At 35.2% G+C, this 15,977-nt stretch overlaps 3 protein-coding genes across 16 annotated transcripts in view; 2 read left to right on the top strand and 1 right to left on the bottom strand.

The window, feature by feature from the left end:
* LOC126875500 (uncharacterized) overlaps positions 1-15,977 on the top strand; it is a 555,738-nt gene that overhangs the window by 459,031 nt on the left and 80,730 nt on the right. The gene's annotated exons all lie outside the window — the stretch shown is intronic.
* Positions 619-5,727, bottom strand: LOC126875509 (venom serine protease Bi-VSP-like). The gene is made up of 6 exons (XM_050638488.1): positions 4,294-5,727; positions 3,384-3,674; positions 2,679-2,876; positions 2,429-2,510; positions 1,533-2,357; positions 619-1,122 (listed from the first exon to the last, which is right to left on the bottom strand). Exons 1-4 carry the CDS (start codon positions 4,394-4,396, stop codon positions 2,464-2,466), a joined length of 639 nt encoding a protein of 212 aa, XP_050494445.1. The 5' UTR covers positions 4,397-5,727; the 3' UTR covers positions 619-1,122; positions 1,533-2,357; positions 2,429-2,463.
* LOC126875522 (omega-amidase NIT2-A-like) lies at positions 1,040-15,445 on the top strand. The gene is made up of 4 exons (XM_050638499.1): positions 1,040-1,124; positions 5,769-5,953; positions 6,356-6,524; positions 15,054-15,445. The coding sequence occupies exons 2-4, from the start codon at positions 5,870-5,872 to the stop codon at positions 15,059-15,061; spliced, it is 261 nt and encodes an 86-aa protein (XP_050494456.1). The 5' UTR covers positions 1,040-1,124; positions 5,769-5,869; the 3' UTR covers positions 15,062-15,445.

The following is a 15,977-nucleotide window of genomic DNA, read 5'->3' as shown; positions in this document are numbered from 1 at the left end:
AATTAAAAATTAATTATTAATATTCTAGCAATCATATATGTTAAATACATTATAGTCAACGATATATACCTGAGCGAATGTAGGGGTGATACCTTGATAATTATAAATGTCATCAGCCCACATCATTGTGCCACTTCTTTGTACTCCAGCCTCTAGATTAACAGCCTAAACAAACATACGAAATTTTATAGAAGCTGTACAAAATATAGTATATATGCGCAATATTGAAGCGTTCAAGGGGATATAAAGGTAATGTACATCACATACACGTGTACTCTCATGCAACAAAATACAATTAGATTTAATAGTATAAGCTCTTTTATTCATCATAATAGATTGGAAATTTAAGTGTCTTACGAGGGTGAGTAAAAAGTTACCCGCTCTGTCGGTGTAGAATTTATTTTAAGCAATTGTCAAAAAAGACATACATCATTTTTTGACATAATCACTCGATTTCTGTATACACTTTGTCCATTTGCCGAAGGACCTTTGTATTTTCTCATTAAAAAATGTTTTGGGCTGAGCTGCGAACCACGAATGCATCGTCGTCTTCACCTTTTCATCAGCTTTTTCGGCATCCATCTCGCACAAACTTTTTAAAATCCAAATCTGTCGTGCACTATTGCATAAGCAGAGCCGTGGCTGATTTGCAAATGATTTGCCACATTATCCAGTGTCACTCGTCTATTCCATAGAGCATAAGTTCATGAGCACGTTCAATGTTGTCATCGTGGATGTGGACGGGCGTCCAGCTGTTTTTTCATAACACTTGTGCGATCTTCTTTGAACTTTTGTGCCCATTCAAACACACTTCGTGACAAAACACTTTCTCCATAATGTGCATTAAATCTTTGATAAATATAGGCATCAAACATAACCTCCGACCACAAGAAACGAATCACAGCATCCTGCACTGTTTTCCTGCAAATCACCATTGCAAAGCGCCATTACTCGCGCAACGGTCACAAACGAATTGACGTAACACAAAGAAACCTGCGCAGCAGCACTGAACAGATATTGACGTCATACGAAGAGTGCAGATGGATCAATACGGTCGACAGAAGTTTTAACTATCTGGAGTGCGGATAAATTTTTACTGAGAGTCGTATAGGAATCTATAATCTGTAAGTACATCTTTGGCTGAATGGAAATTTCTCTTACATATAGTCAAAAATGCAGAAACTGTGTATTGAATTGGAAAGTGATAAAAAATAAGTGAAGTTTCGAGGTTGCATGTGATTGCATGAGTACACAGGACGTTTTTAGCGAATAAAAAATAATTTTGAAAGACACGAGACTTATCTTGTATTTTATGCACTCTCTGTGTCCGAATTTCCAGAAGCTCTCTATCTTATGAAGTGTTTTAGATTAGCCGGAAAATTTTGTACGTACATACAAGAAGTATACGATCTAAGTGGAATATTCCATTATTCTCTTGATACAACAGAAACGAAATTTACAGAACTTCTCAGAAAGTTGGTTTATTATTACCAAATTAATAGAATTAATATACGTTTATCATCTTTACATACCTAAGTCGTGGAGGTTTATCGTGCGTAAAAAATTAGTGTCGTTTCAAAGTTACATTTCGTACATTTTAAGCCTATAATTTGTAACGTACAAAACAATGTAAATTTGAGCTGTTTCTTATCTCCACAATAAGAAAATCCAACTTTACGTTTTTTACACAATGATATTTATGGAACAGTAATATCATATTATTGCATCGCTTGGAGAATGAAGTCAAGGTACGATGTGACCCTAGTGTAAACGCTGGGATACCCAGCTGTGCCGCACTTATAAGCATAAGACACAATACCTATTAAATACGAGGTTAATTCATGTTGTATCAGCAGTGGCCCGCCACGGTCGGCCTGAAAGGATCGTTAAATTTTTAATCAAAGATACTGAAATATATCGATCGAATTGCATTGAAATTATACTTATATACAGTAATAATCTTCTATTGATTTGTGTATTGAAATACTCCAATTTATAACGTACATGTTATATGTATTTTGAGCAAAACTAAGATTAGAAGGAAATTAGATTAAATACCATAACGAGGTGTGAGAAGTGGGCAAAACTATTAAATTGTGTTTATCTATTATTTTTAATGTTTAAGACGTCGATTTGATGTTAATTCGAATCGACGTGTCTTCAGATACCGTATAGTTTGTAGTAACTCTGTAACTTAATTACCGTACAAGAATCCTCTCCACCCTGAGCATGTTCGGCGCATATTATACCATCAGTGATATCAGGTGCATTAGGAAATTTGGAATAAGCTATTTTGCATTCGGCGTTCTCAATCACTGGCATTTGTACTTCCATTAATGCATTAGGTCGTGGTCGTCCTACGAAGAAAATGAGAAAGATATTTAAGACTGGAACTGTTTAATTTTATTATAAAATTGATATCACTTACTATATCTTAACGCTCCCCATCCAGCAACAAGGGGGTTATAGCCGACGAAGTTGCTCTTTCGTACAAATGGGATATACGTACCCTGAAAAATAAAAAAATAAATGAAAATGCAGGAAACGAATGACCAAAAGTATGAGAAAGAATTGTACACGCTTTATGACACAATATATGTGTACAGTAAGAAATTTCAGGATATGATACTTCAGCAATACTCAATAGCATATATATATATATATATTTGAGGACTTACTCGAAAATGGCACCTCCTCCACCAATCTAAGAATGGCAATATTATGATTGTGTATGTTTTCTATCCCATCCATATGTGCACAATGTGCTGCGGTCAAAACATGCCTAGCCGATATCAGGGAACCTCCGCACTTCCATAGTGGTTTGTCTGGGTTTCGGGGATTACGAAAACCTAATGCAGCGATCCATGGCCAAGCGCCTAAAATGCAATAGTCATAGTTGTGAATATACATAATTTTTTCTCACATTACGAGTAACAACGATTATTACCTATTCGATATTCGATCATACAGCAGACGATAAGTACATACGTACAAATACTCTGAAATAGAGATTTGATAAAGACAGAAATTAAATTTTTATTCCAGTGGAATACAAATTATTAAATAATTCTATATAATTTCTATTTGAACTATACTGAACTATAAAGTTCAAACGTGTAATTTCTGCCCTAACAGTTTTTGATCTCTCTCCATATTATTACTCCTATATCAATTTTTTATTTCAAGCAAAAAGATACTCTTCCTAACATGAAGTAAAAGAAAGAAATAATTCAAGTTAATAAGTAAAGTTACTACCGATAAAATCATAGCATTATTATTTAGTCTAATTGAAATGTACATTGATGTGCTGTTTAATGCCTTTAAAGTTCATGCTTTGCAGTAAATGGCTTATTATTAATTGGAAAGAAAGACATAAAACGTACCAAGTTCAGCTGGTTTACCATCGACCACCCTGGTATGAGAGACGTTGCTAAAACCACAGTATGGTGGTCGCAAAGCCTTATACTTATACACAGTTTTTATTAAAATTTCTCTCTTCTCTTTGTTTGGATCGTTCGGACAGCAAACGATCGTAACATTGCCCTGGTATCTGCACACTGATCGTCTATAAAAATCGGTGGCTGTACGGTACTGTATCTGCCATATTTCTTGCAGAGGTTTACATTTTCTGTAGTCAAGGCACCTGCCTTCTTGATTGTCCGGTGTGGTACATTCTGGATCAAACAATTTTAAAACATTTATACAGTTCAAAGATGCGTAAGAAAGCGACACCGATTACTCAACTTTCGAAGTAAAAAGCCGATCAAGTCCACCGGATTGCCCTACAGACACGTATTAATCCGTAAGAGTTAGTCATCATGTTGATAATAATTATCTAAAGAAACTTTTCACGTGAAAATATAAAATTTTAATTGATTAGATATTGTGTTAGCCATACTTAAGAAAGAAAATGAAAATGAATGAAATGAAAGAAAAGGACTACCTTCAACCTCATTTTTTAAATAAACACTTTGTCAGTTTTGCGGTAAATAAATTCTTAGGAATTCAGGACAGTTTTTAGTGAATCATTTTGTTTCGACCGTTCGCGGAGAGACGCGATCGCGAGATAGCACGTCAACGAGAGTTGTAAGTTCCCGTTACGATTAAATAATCGACGCCACGAACTGATCGATCCCCTTATTTCGATTATGATAATAAGGGTAGTTCAATGAAATTCCACAGAATTAACACAAATAAATTAATGTTTATTTCAACAACTTATTAACTAGAAAGATATAAATGGAACAAAAAAAATGTAACTGCGTTTTGGTTGATAAGTAATGCGCGACATACCACATGTGTTGACGGTTCGACTTCTCGAAAAGTTCTGAACGCCTTTCGATTTTTTTCGTTTTTTCTGGAAGGCGACCCCCACTACGTTCGGATCACGCCACATTCTTTTACTGCGAGGTAAAATACGGGCCACGAGTCGACGTTTCTGGAAGTCGCCCTGCTTAATGAACCATGCGCTTGCCACTACAATGTTTGTTTGCCGGGCAGACGCGACGATCCGTCTGCGACATTATAGTGCCGCGATCGATAGTTAAGAATATGACCTATGGTAAGCCGCATGGCGTAACATTCTCCCCCCGTTGAGAGGGTACCGATCAAACTAGCGAGGTGTGGTTGAAGTTCCCATCTTATTTCGGCTCGGTGGCTAGTTGTTCGGGTTTCTCGAGATCGGGTTGAATTGGCAGTGGGACAAGCCTTTTGACGCCCCGATCCAAAATGCTCTTTGCCGTCTGAACTGTAGCTGTCCGGATGACACCATCGGCGCCTGGATGAACCTTGATAACTCGGCCCAGAGGCCAATGCATGGAGGGAACGTTGTCCTCTCTGAGGATGACGATTGTGCCCTTTTGGATGCTGTGTCCACCCTTGCTCCATTTATTGCGGTTGGTTAGCTCGTTCAAATACTCCTTATGCCAGCGGTTCCAAAAATGTTGTTTAAGCTGTTGGATATGCTGCCATTTGGAGAGTCGGTTCGATGGAATGTCTCTGAAATCTCGATCACGTAAGCACATTAATGAATCGCCAATGAGGAAATGTCCGGGAGTGAGGGCTAGGAGATCATTTGGATCGGTGGAGATAGGAGTTAGCGGGCGGGAATTGAGGACTGCTTCTATTTCTATGATAAGAGTATTACGGTGTTAAGCTCATATGTTTCTGTTTCTCCACTCGCGCTGCGCCATAATATCCTTTGATATTTCCGATCCTCTGGTCGTACGAGGAATTGCCGATACATTTTCTCGATGTCGCCAGTGAGTACGTACTGATGAGCCCGGAATCTAATTAATATACAAAATAAATTGTGAATTGATTCGAGAATATAGGATTTCCCCATTTTCATGATTATCGTGATTTTTGTATAAATATATTTTTGAAGATACTAATAATTAGGTACTTATAAATTAGTATTATCAATTATTTTGCATTTATAATTCCGCCTCTAGTATAAGTGTTAATTGAAAACTAACTTTATGTTTCAAAAAGTACTAGCAAAGTCGTTGAGTAACAAGCCACTGATGCTAACACAAATAGCATTGTCGTAATTAAATATTTCTAAATATTCATTTTTCATTTTGAACCTGTAGAAACAATTTATTATATATACTATTAGCTAAGTAATTGCATATTTAATTAAGTCGAAATATAAAACTTAGTTATTTTAATAATTTAAAAAATAAAAAACTGACAAACATTTCAATTTAATTTATGGTTGGAACAAAAGACAGTTATTCTTCATTAATTGAAATATTGCAATGCAGAGTACTTTCCAAAATACGCCGAGAGTATTCCTGATGGTGAAACGAGCGTTGCTTCATCGAACGCAGCTAAAGAAAACAACATCTATGTAGTTGGTGGTACGATGCCTGAAATAGAGGGCGCTAAATTGTACAATACCTGTACTATTTGGGGTCCCGATGGAACTTTGATAGCAAAACACCGAAAGGTAAGTAATATATTCCTTTATGGCTTTGAATTTGAAAATATTGGGGCGAAGAAAGTGACTCTATCTAGGAATAATTTAGGAATATACATATGTACATACGTATACTATAACCAATTCTATAATTTACGGTTTATAGATAACGTTATGATACGGGAAACGCCCATTTTTGTTGTAATGTGTAATATAAATTTTTCACATACTTAAAATATTACTATACTTATTTTTTCTCCTTTTTAAACATTATTAAATTATTAAATGATAAGATTTTTTAATAAAAGAAAGTGATAAAAACGCTGTCAGTTATTAAATAAAAAATAATTAAAGTTTAGGAGTTGGTAACTTTGATATTAAATTACAAAAGTTGCAGCAATAGAATTAGCGACCACATTTTTATGTTATTAGGTACATCTATTCGACATCGACATTCCTAATAAGATTACTTTTCGAGAGAGTGATTCACTCAGTCCTGGTAACTCCCTAACGACGTTCGATGTGAAGGGCTGCAAAATAGGTATTGGCATTTGCTGTGATATTAGATTCGAGGAAATGGCACGCATTTATCGGAACAAAGGTACAGTAACTTAATCGATCAATACTTAACTAGCAAAAAATTAAATATCTTTCTTAAATATATTCTATATAAAATTAATATAATCTGTAACTCTGTATAAAAAGAAGCTTAATTTAAAAAACCAGTATATTTGCTGAAAATGAAACAACTAAAAGAATTAAAAGCACAATAAGAGGACTGTCCTCGCATATTCAGAAATGATGGAATGTGAACCGTGCAACTACGAAGTTAATTGGTATTCGGTGGCTTCATATTTCCTGCTTCTCTGGGTTAGGTTGCCAAATGCTGATATATCCAGCGGCATTCAATATGACCACTGGACCACTGCACTGGTCATTACTTCAGCGTTCCAGAGCGAATGATAATCAATTATACGTTGCCTGCATATCACCGGCTCGTGTTCCTTAAGCAAGTTACGTCGCATGGGGACATACACAGTTGACCAATCCCTGGGGAAAGATTCTTTACGATTTGGAAACTCAAGAGAATATGACAGTCACCGATATCAAAAAAAAAAAAAAAAAAAAAAAAAAAAAAAAAAAAAAAAAAAAAAAAAAAAAAAAAAAAAAAAAAAAAAAAAAAAAAAAAAAAAAGAAAAAAAATTTCAACAAATAAATAAATAAAAAAAAAAGTCACCGATATCGGTAATTTATAGCTTAAAATTAAAAGCGAGAGATCCATGATGTAATTAATTTTTAGTCTCGTTAATTTATCGATTTAGCCATCTTCCTCTGTATTTGTTGAATTTATTAGTAAGCATTACTTATTACTTCGTATGTTTCTTTTTTCTATCAGATCTAAAAGTTGTTGAGGAAGTAAGGGCTCAGATACCTACATTTTCTCAGAGACGTACAGATTTGTACGACACTGTCTGTAAGAAGGAGTAACTCTACACTAAAACAGAAAATGTTTTTTTATAATATTTCTACTACGATATCCTTTTTTTGTGAATTATTACTAATTTCTTATCATTTGTACTAAATGAATGACTCAATTAAGAAAACCAAAACGTTATAAATAATAATCTGTATATCTTGTGTATCAACATGTAATTGGATATTATAATAATATAGGAATGCTATAATAATATAGGATAATAATATAGGAGAATAATAATATAGAAAAAATACATGCTTTTAAACACCTTTAATATCGATCACATAAATTGTTATAATTCACAATGATTACGCATACATAAAAGACCCCTTGATAGTAAAATTTACGATCAAAAGGCAATTACGTATCGTTTAACAACATTTAATTTATAACACCTTTTAAACATTTAGACAGATTAACACATAACACTTCTTATATATAAACATCAATTCGAAGTTATCAGCTTGGAGAAATTGGTCGATTAATACCTGTAGATTGTTTGTCTCGATGAAAGACTTAAAGAGAGCAAAAACATGATAATGCCGCTAATATAATATTTCTTCTTTCTTGTATCTGTCTGCCTCTCAGGTCGTTTTACTAATTACAATAAGTAATTTCGACTTCTTTGCGCTCTCTTTTAACGCATTCGAGACCGAAAGAAATTCATATCAGTCATTAGGCAAGGGTATAATATACATATTTTATATATAACTTATGTAGTAATGTATATATCATGTTAGTTTCATATCTTTTTCAATATAGAATTACTATATATATATATATATATATATATGTTGGGTTATCATTAGGATTTGAATCACGAAATGTTTCTTCATTTGAATTAGCCATTGTTTTACAAAACAGAGAATATATTTACACGAATAAACAAGGTTTTACAAAATATTATGAATAATGAATTTTGTAAATGATATGATTGATTTACAAATGATAAATTAAATTATTAATTATATTAAAGAATAATAAGTTTTATCGAACAATAAAAGGAACGAATAATATATCTTACGAATTACTAATTTAATGAATAATGAAAATTAACGATTGATAAATTTACAAATATTGAATTTAATTTACGCTATAAACAATGATCCGGGGTTCAAACGAATCCACGGCCAACGGGAATACTTTAAACAATTTTTATAACACAAAAATACGTTTGCTGAATCACTCAGAAAATTACTCGATGTATCACTTTCCAAGGCAATCACACGAATGAAATCTGATTAAAATCTTTTTCGTTATACAACTGCATTTGTTTGTTATATTCTCGCTGGAAACATAGAGAAGGTTCCAATCGTTGTTGCTAGGCAATATCTGTCAAAAGTTTGTTGTATACTCTTTGGAAACATCGAGAAAGATCCAAACGCCGATACTAGGCAATTTCTGTCTTCATCAAGCAAAACGTTTATCCCGTGACCGTGGCTACGTTCAGCGACCAGTTGTCACCTCAAACCCACTTTCACTTTTCACAAATGTCAAACAATTACAAATGACAATTACTTAATTACAGTTATGATAAAATCTAGACTAAAGCATTAAAAGGCTTCCTCAAAATTGCATAGGGAAGGTTCCAGTTTTCATTTCATCTCCGACATATATATATATATATATAACTGTACATAATACATTATAGAATAACATAGTATATAATTTTATATTTTAAAAATATGAGGCATACTATTTAAGATTGTCATCGATTTAAAATCAAAGTATGAAAAGGATACCCTGGAGAGAGTAAAACACAGAATCATTCTAACTAAACATTCAGATCGTACCGACACCTAGGTATCGTCTTACAATTAAATCTCGGTCTCGAATGGATTAAAATGAAATACATACTTGCAGCTTCAACATCTTCAATATCGAGGAGATTCAAACTTTACAAATAAATGTAAATTGCGATGTAAAACAAAGCGATGTAAAAAGGGAAAGAGGAGGAAAGAAGGAACAGGGAAGCAAAGAGAAGAAACGAATTTTTCATTTTCTCGAAACTGGATCAAGTTTCAGGAAGACCATCCAAGTAACTGATGTCCTCTGTAATTATTTGTTAATCATGCGCGGAATCAGATCGATTCGACCTCGTTCCAAAGCAAATCGTTACTAGAGTAGAGACGGGAATTAATAATTCGTGTCAATTGTTCGATCGTGTTCACAAATTCAAATGCGGTTGAGTGGCGGAAACCATTTATAACACGTCCCATACAGCGTAGATCGCATACACGTCTTAGGATGTATTTTTGGTACTTATATATACTCTATATATATTCTTACTCTATATATACTTATATGTACTCTATATATATTCTCTATCTTAGATATACCATAAAATATTTCGTGAAATCGCGTATTCGTGTCTAATGTCAGAGATTCTCTTTCCATAAGTCTGCGTTTTCTATATTATCTTTCTTCCTTATCAGTAGGCATTCTCACAATTTGTGATTAATACTGCTCGTACAGGAATGTTAGGTTTTTGACGTTGTAAAATTTCACGTGAAATAATAATGCCTATATATTGATTAATTTATCAATTAATTAAATCCGTGTATATCAAGTTTTCTATAATTTAGTACTTTCGTGTAACAACAGAAATTTGATGCAATATAAAACTTGATTAAAACAGCGATTCATTAGGAAACGAGAATAATGATGCAAATATTTTTTGTAGCCATTATATAGGATTTCGATCGCATAATTAATCAGTATCGACTTACCAGTCTTTAACGGAAGAATAGAAAGAAGGGTAGGCGGTACACAGACCGCAATTATCATCATTTTCATGTAGACTGTCAAAATGCCGTACATCTTCGTTAGTCGTCAGAAGTAGCGATGAGAAGCGTAAAAGAAGTGCACTAGCCAGAAGTATCTGCGACAGGAATCAGAATACACTCGTTTTCGCATGGTTGGATCAATTTCGCGTGGGACTAACCTGATTGAATCTAACGCGGGATAATTGTGTTAGGGAAGTGATACATTTACGCTGTACATGAGAGTGTGTGTGTAAGGGCCACAGGGCGTCAAGGTCTTAGTGGAGACAAAAGACTGTTGCCAGATGTTAGAAGAATCTAGGATAGTCGGTTGGCGACAAGCGTGCGTGCAAGACGTTCTTCAGAGTGTAATATAGATGTATAACTGTTGTGTGGGAAATATAGTCAATTATTTGTATTCCCAAATCCTCGAATTTCCTTAACATGGTAGCAGAGCGTGGTTACTAGTTTTGCAAGATATTTAGTGCGTGGTTACGATCTTGCGAGTGAGTTTTCAGTAAAGAAAAAAAAAACTTTCAGAGAAAAAAAAAAGAAATATACTTCGAGCACGTAGGAACGCTTGAGTAAGAAAAGAAGAAAAAGAAGAATCAATTAAAATGGAGAGATCGGAAATCATGATACCTATATTCGATGGTGAGGATTATGGAATGTGGAAGCAAAGAATCACGATGTTTCTCAAATATAAGGAATGCGAGGTTGTTACAACTAGAATGAAGAACGAAAGAGACGATGAAGACTGGGACAAAAAGGATTTGAAGGCGATTAATATAATTTATAGTGCAATATCGAACAGACAATTGGAGTATGTTAGGGAAGGAAAAACGGCGTATGATATAATAAAAAGGTTCGATGAAATGTACTTGAAAGAGTCGACGGCACTGCAGATCGTATGCAGAAGGAGATTGGAAAACATAAGACTGGAGAACTACAGTGATTCAGCATCATTCTTTAACGATTTTGAGAAATTAATCAATGAATTAAAAAGTGCGGGCGCACAAGTAAGTGAGAGGGAAAAGCTGAATTACATGCTGAATACGTTACCCGAAGAATACAGCTACATAGCGGACATAATAGACGCATTGAAAGAAGAGGATCAAACCGTAGCGTATGTAAAAAATAAAATAGAGTTAGCAGAGAAGAAAAATAAATCCAATCGAGGAGAAAGGCAAACCAACGCCTTTTCTACAAAAAAGGAAGGCTGCTTCAGATGTGGAAGATTAGGACACTTTGCGAGAGAGTGTCAAAATGGCGTCCAAGCGGGAAGCAGTAACGGCTATTGGCATGGGCCAACACGTGGTCGAAACAGAGGAAGAGAGAACAAAGGCAATACGAGCAGAGGACGTGGAAACTTTCATCGTCAATGAAGAACCGGCACGGGCGAGCATGGAAACTCAAGAGCAGGCATATGGACAGCAACGGCGCACACAGCAAACAGCAGTGAGACGAATGAAAGAAGTAAGAACGAAATAGTGTGCCTATTAGATAGCGGTTGTACCGATCACATAATTAATAATATAAATTATTTCGATAAATCTATCGACCTAAAAGAACCGGTAAATATATATTTAGGCGATAATAGACCGATAAAAGCGACAAAAGTTGGGGATGTTATAAGTTATTTTGAAGCATTCGGAAAACAAAATGAAATAAATATGAGGAAAGTATTTTACGCGAAAGAAATGTCCGCAAATTTGATTAGTCTAGGTAAACTAACAGACAATAAGAATACGGTTATTTCCAAAGGAAATATTGCGAAAGTAATAGATGAGGATAATAAACTTACAGCTGTAGCGTTCAAAGAGAATGGGACATATAGAATAAAAAGTATATTGAAAGGGAAGAAGCACTTAATAAACAGCGCCGAACGTAGTGGTATGAGTAAAAAGGAAAGATGGCATAGGATGCTAGGACACGTAAATTTTAAATATTTAGAGATTTTGGGTAAAGAGCAGCTAGTGACTGGCATACCGAATGAATTTGAAAAGGAACTTTTGAAATGTAGGGTGTGTATAGAAAGCAAAATGCATAACTTACCTTTCAAAAATAATCGAACTAAGGCTAGGGAAATAATGGAAATTATTCATACGGACGTATGTGGTCCCTTTAAGACTACCGGATTCAATGGAGAAAAATATTTCATTTCATTTATCGATGATTATAGTAAAATAGCTAGGATCTATTGTATAAAATCAAAAGATGAGGTCTTTGATTCTTTCGTACAGTTCGTAAATGAAGCCGAAAATTTAACGGGCAAGAGGTTAAAAATATTAAGATGCGATAATGGTAAAGAATATTTAAATAATCGAATTTATAAATTTGCTAGGGATAAAGGTATAAGAATAAATAATTGCCCAACATACGTACATGAATTAAACGGGACAGCGGAAAGGTATAATAGAACAGTGATGGACATGGCGCGTTGCTTGTTAGCGGAAGCGAAAGTACATAAAAGGTACTGGCCGGAAATAGTTTGAAACACCAGCTCAGATAAATGACCCTCTAACTTACCTTTGTCCTCATCGACGTCAGTGATTTTAAAGCTAGTTATAAAGTGCACTTCTCAGCCAGCGTCCACGGCAGTCAATATTATTTAACGGGTCTTAACGCGATGTAAAAAGGGAAAAGGAGGAAAGACGGAACAGGGAAGCAAAGAGGAAAAACGAATTTTTCATTTTCTCGAAACTGGATCAAGTTTCAGGCTGCTCGCCAAAGAGTCTGTAGCTAACGAGACAAGATTAGACAAACCACGCTTTAAAATCCCCACAGAACTATAATAATCCTCGAAATCAATACGATTCATCGATCCATCGCCTGATTAAAAAATGAGATAGAATGAAGCTCACTAGTCGGCCTTTGAACTTTCAATAGTGATTCTCTGTAAATGCTTGAAATTGACGCTTGGATTCTTTCCAGATTAACTAGCTTTGCCCCTCCCTCCCTTTATCTATTTTCTTAGATCGACTTAGACTGCCACAACATATTATCTTTCTTCTTTTCTTTTCTTTTCTTTTCTTTTGATCTTTTAAAGCCCTAAATCGCTGGCTATTTTGTATACTATATATTTTGTACACTCAATTACTCTGTAAGTCATAAGTACATATGTTTTACAACGTTATTTGTCATATTTCAGTTGAACCCCAGAAAAGCCAGAAATATATTTGCAGCGTGTTTTAACGTGCCCCTGGCAAAGATCTCAAAAACGAGTTGCGGCACAATTTAAAGCGACAAATAGCATCGCGTGTCTCGTTGTGGTAACACACGGTTCGCCAGCTTTTTAAAAGCGCACTCCGTCTGCTTTTTTCTCTCTTCCCTGTCTCCTCGTTTTTTCTTAACGAGCAAAACCATTTTCACGAGGACGAGAGTACGGAAATGACGTACTGGCAATTTTGTTTTGTGATAATACAAGCAGCTCGGTTTCAGTGAATTAAACTTGGCCCCAAGCTTCTACTTATCCCTACCTTCCTTTCCTTTATTTTCCCTTCTATATCGGTTTTGCGGTTTTCCACATTTCCATCACAATAAACCATGTTTTTTCTCGATTTTACATGTTAGCCAATGATTCACGGCAAAAGCGTCGACTGTAAAAATATTTGTAGTTGCAATAGCAACAAGTATGTTTTCTCAAATAGAAAATATTGGGAGCGTACACGCTGGCAAAACAATTCATGAATAGCTCGTCCTCTGCTTGTTATTTGTTTCGATACTGTTAGCAAACAAATTCATGAAACATACTGATATAGCGTAAAATGAACATAAAAGTTTTGCGTACACTTGAGAGCTGAACTTTGGTTGTTATACGTATATTATATATATACGCACACAGTTATGTATATGTATATATATGTCGGGGCGGACATTAGAATTAGGGTTAGGGGCGTGAAACGAATCTTCGTTTGGATTACACGTTGTCGTTATGCAATAGAGAAGACATTGACTAGTGCAAATACGATTATTATAGAGCCGGACAAGTAACCGTGGTAGTTAGGCACTCGAGAAACTAATGACAATGATCCTAGGTTCAATAACGAATCCGCGGTCGACGGGATGATAGATGAACGTACTCACAAAATCTAAGTCGGACGCGTAATATTCACTGATCGTAAAGAGTTACTCCTTTCATCAATGAGATCGCGAGCGAGAATGTCTTTCCCGTCCCGATCATGCCACAGAGGAAGACTATAATGGGGTGTGTCTAAGGACACGAGATCATCGGATTCGTCGAGAAAAGCCTTCGTTCAGAAAGTAAGGGAAACTGGCGTTGCTGCTAATTGGTCAATCTCCATATCGGTGGTTAGAAAAAGATGCTAGCCGCCCTCGAGGGAAAGTTGCTAGTGGGAGACGCCGCTCGTTGAAAAATAAGTCTCCCCTATTTTCCCGTAGTTGGGACAAAGACTGTTTGTCTGTTTGAAGGACTTTAGTTGACTAAATCTTAAGATTTATAACGGGCCCTCGAGCTAGCCGAACATGTACTGCGGAGACGCATCGACATCTGGCAATCATCTTACTCGAAGAATAGGGTCTGCGTGTGGCGAGCCACGGGACAGAAACCGTTGGAATGTTTACTGTCGCGTGTCGCCACGAATATTTCTTTTAAGGAGAGCTATAGAATTACTCCATACCTTTGTTAGGCAAAGCGTTCATCCCGTGACCGTGGCTACGTTCGGCGACTGACTGTCGCCTCGAACCCAAGCTCATTATCACGACTCTCGAACAATTACAATCGGGTTGAATAACTACAATTGTTCAATTACAGCTTGTTGCGGGATTATCCAAAATTCCAAAGGCTCCGGTGTTCTTTCATCTCCGACATATATATTGGTAGATATAAGTGAGAATTATATGTATAGTTATAAATGTTGTTTGTTTACAGGTGGATAGCAAAAGTATTTGGTTTCGTGGGTGGCGTACAGGTGCCTTACAGTTCTACGGTGCGGATTGCTATTCCTTGGACTAAAAAAATTTCTTTCGAGATGAGTCAGATTATTGTAACGATCATGCATGGGAGGATTTTCTGCAGAGATTCAAAATGCTCTCTGGATTCCTCGTGAAACGTCTGGACAACACCTACATGTACTTCCATCCGTCGTTCAGAGAATGGTTGATGAATTCGCCATCCGTTCTGCACACACATACAAAAATAGTTAATGTATATATATATTATTTATTTTTATTTTTTTTTTTATAAGTTTCGTTTGGACCTGTTCCTTTGTACGAAGACTGTATCCCTGTATATAATATAATATATATAATATGTTATGATTATGTTAGTTGTTATTTATTATATATATATTTTCCTTATCTCTCTCTTTTTTTTTGTTTGTTTTTTTTTTATTAGTACCTAACATTGCTATTATGATGCTGTATTACATTGCATTGGCTATTATTTGTATGTGCGACGAATTTTTCAACATGGCCGCTCGCGTGTCTCTTTGGTATGGCGTTGGTTTAATGTCAACAGTAACGTGTTATTGAAATAGCTAATTAATTGTTAATCATTATAATTTTATTTAGTAGTGTTTTTGTAATATTGTTTTGTATTTCATGATATTGTCTGTGTCAATACCGTGTGCTACTTTAATGTGATAGCATGGATTGTATTGTCACCGAATTTCAATAGTCATTGTTTTGATTATACGTGACTTGCATTTATGTAAGTCTTGTTTAATTTAGTTAATGTTTTGTGTATTGTGTTACCAGTTATTTTCGTGTAGCATAACTTTATTCCTCTGCACCGAGTTCAGTCATGTCTTGTTGTTAATATTTAGTTAGTCTATCTTGATTAATTTCTAACCTA

Source organism: Bombus huntii, chromosome 18 (assembly GCF_024542735.1).
Source record: "Bombus huntii isolate Logan2020A chromosome 18, iyBomHunt1.1, whole genome shotgun sequence".
Classification (NCBI taxonomy): domain Eukaryota; kingdom Metazoa; phylum Arthropoda; class Insecta; order Hymenoptera; family Apidae; genus Bombus; species Bombus huntii.
This window is presented reverse-complemented; position numbering and strand designations above follow the sequence as displayed.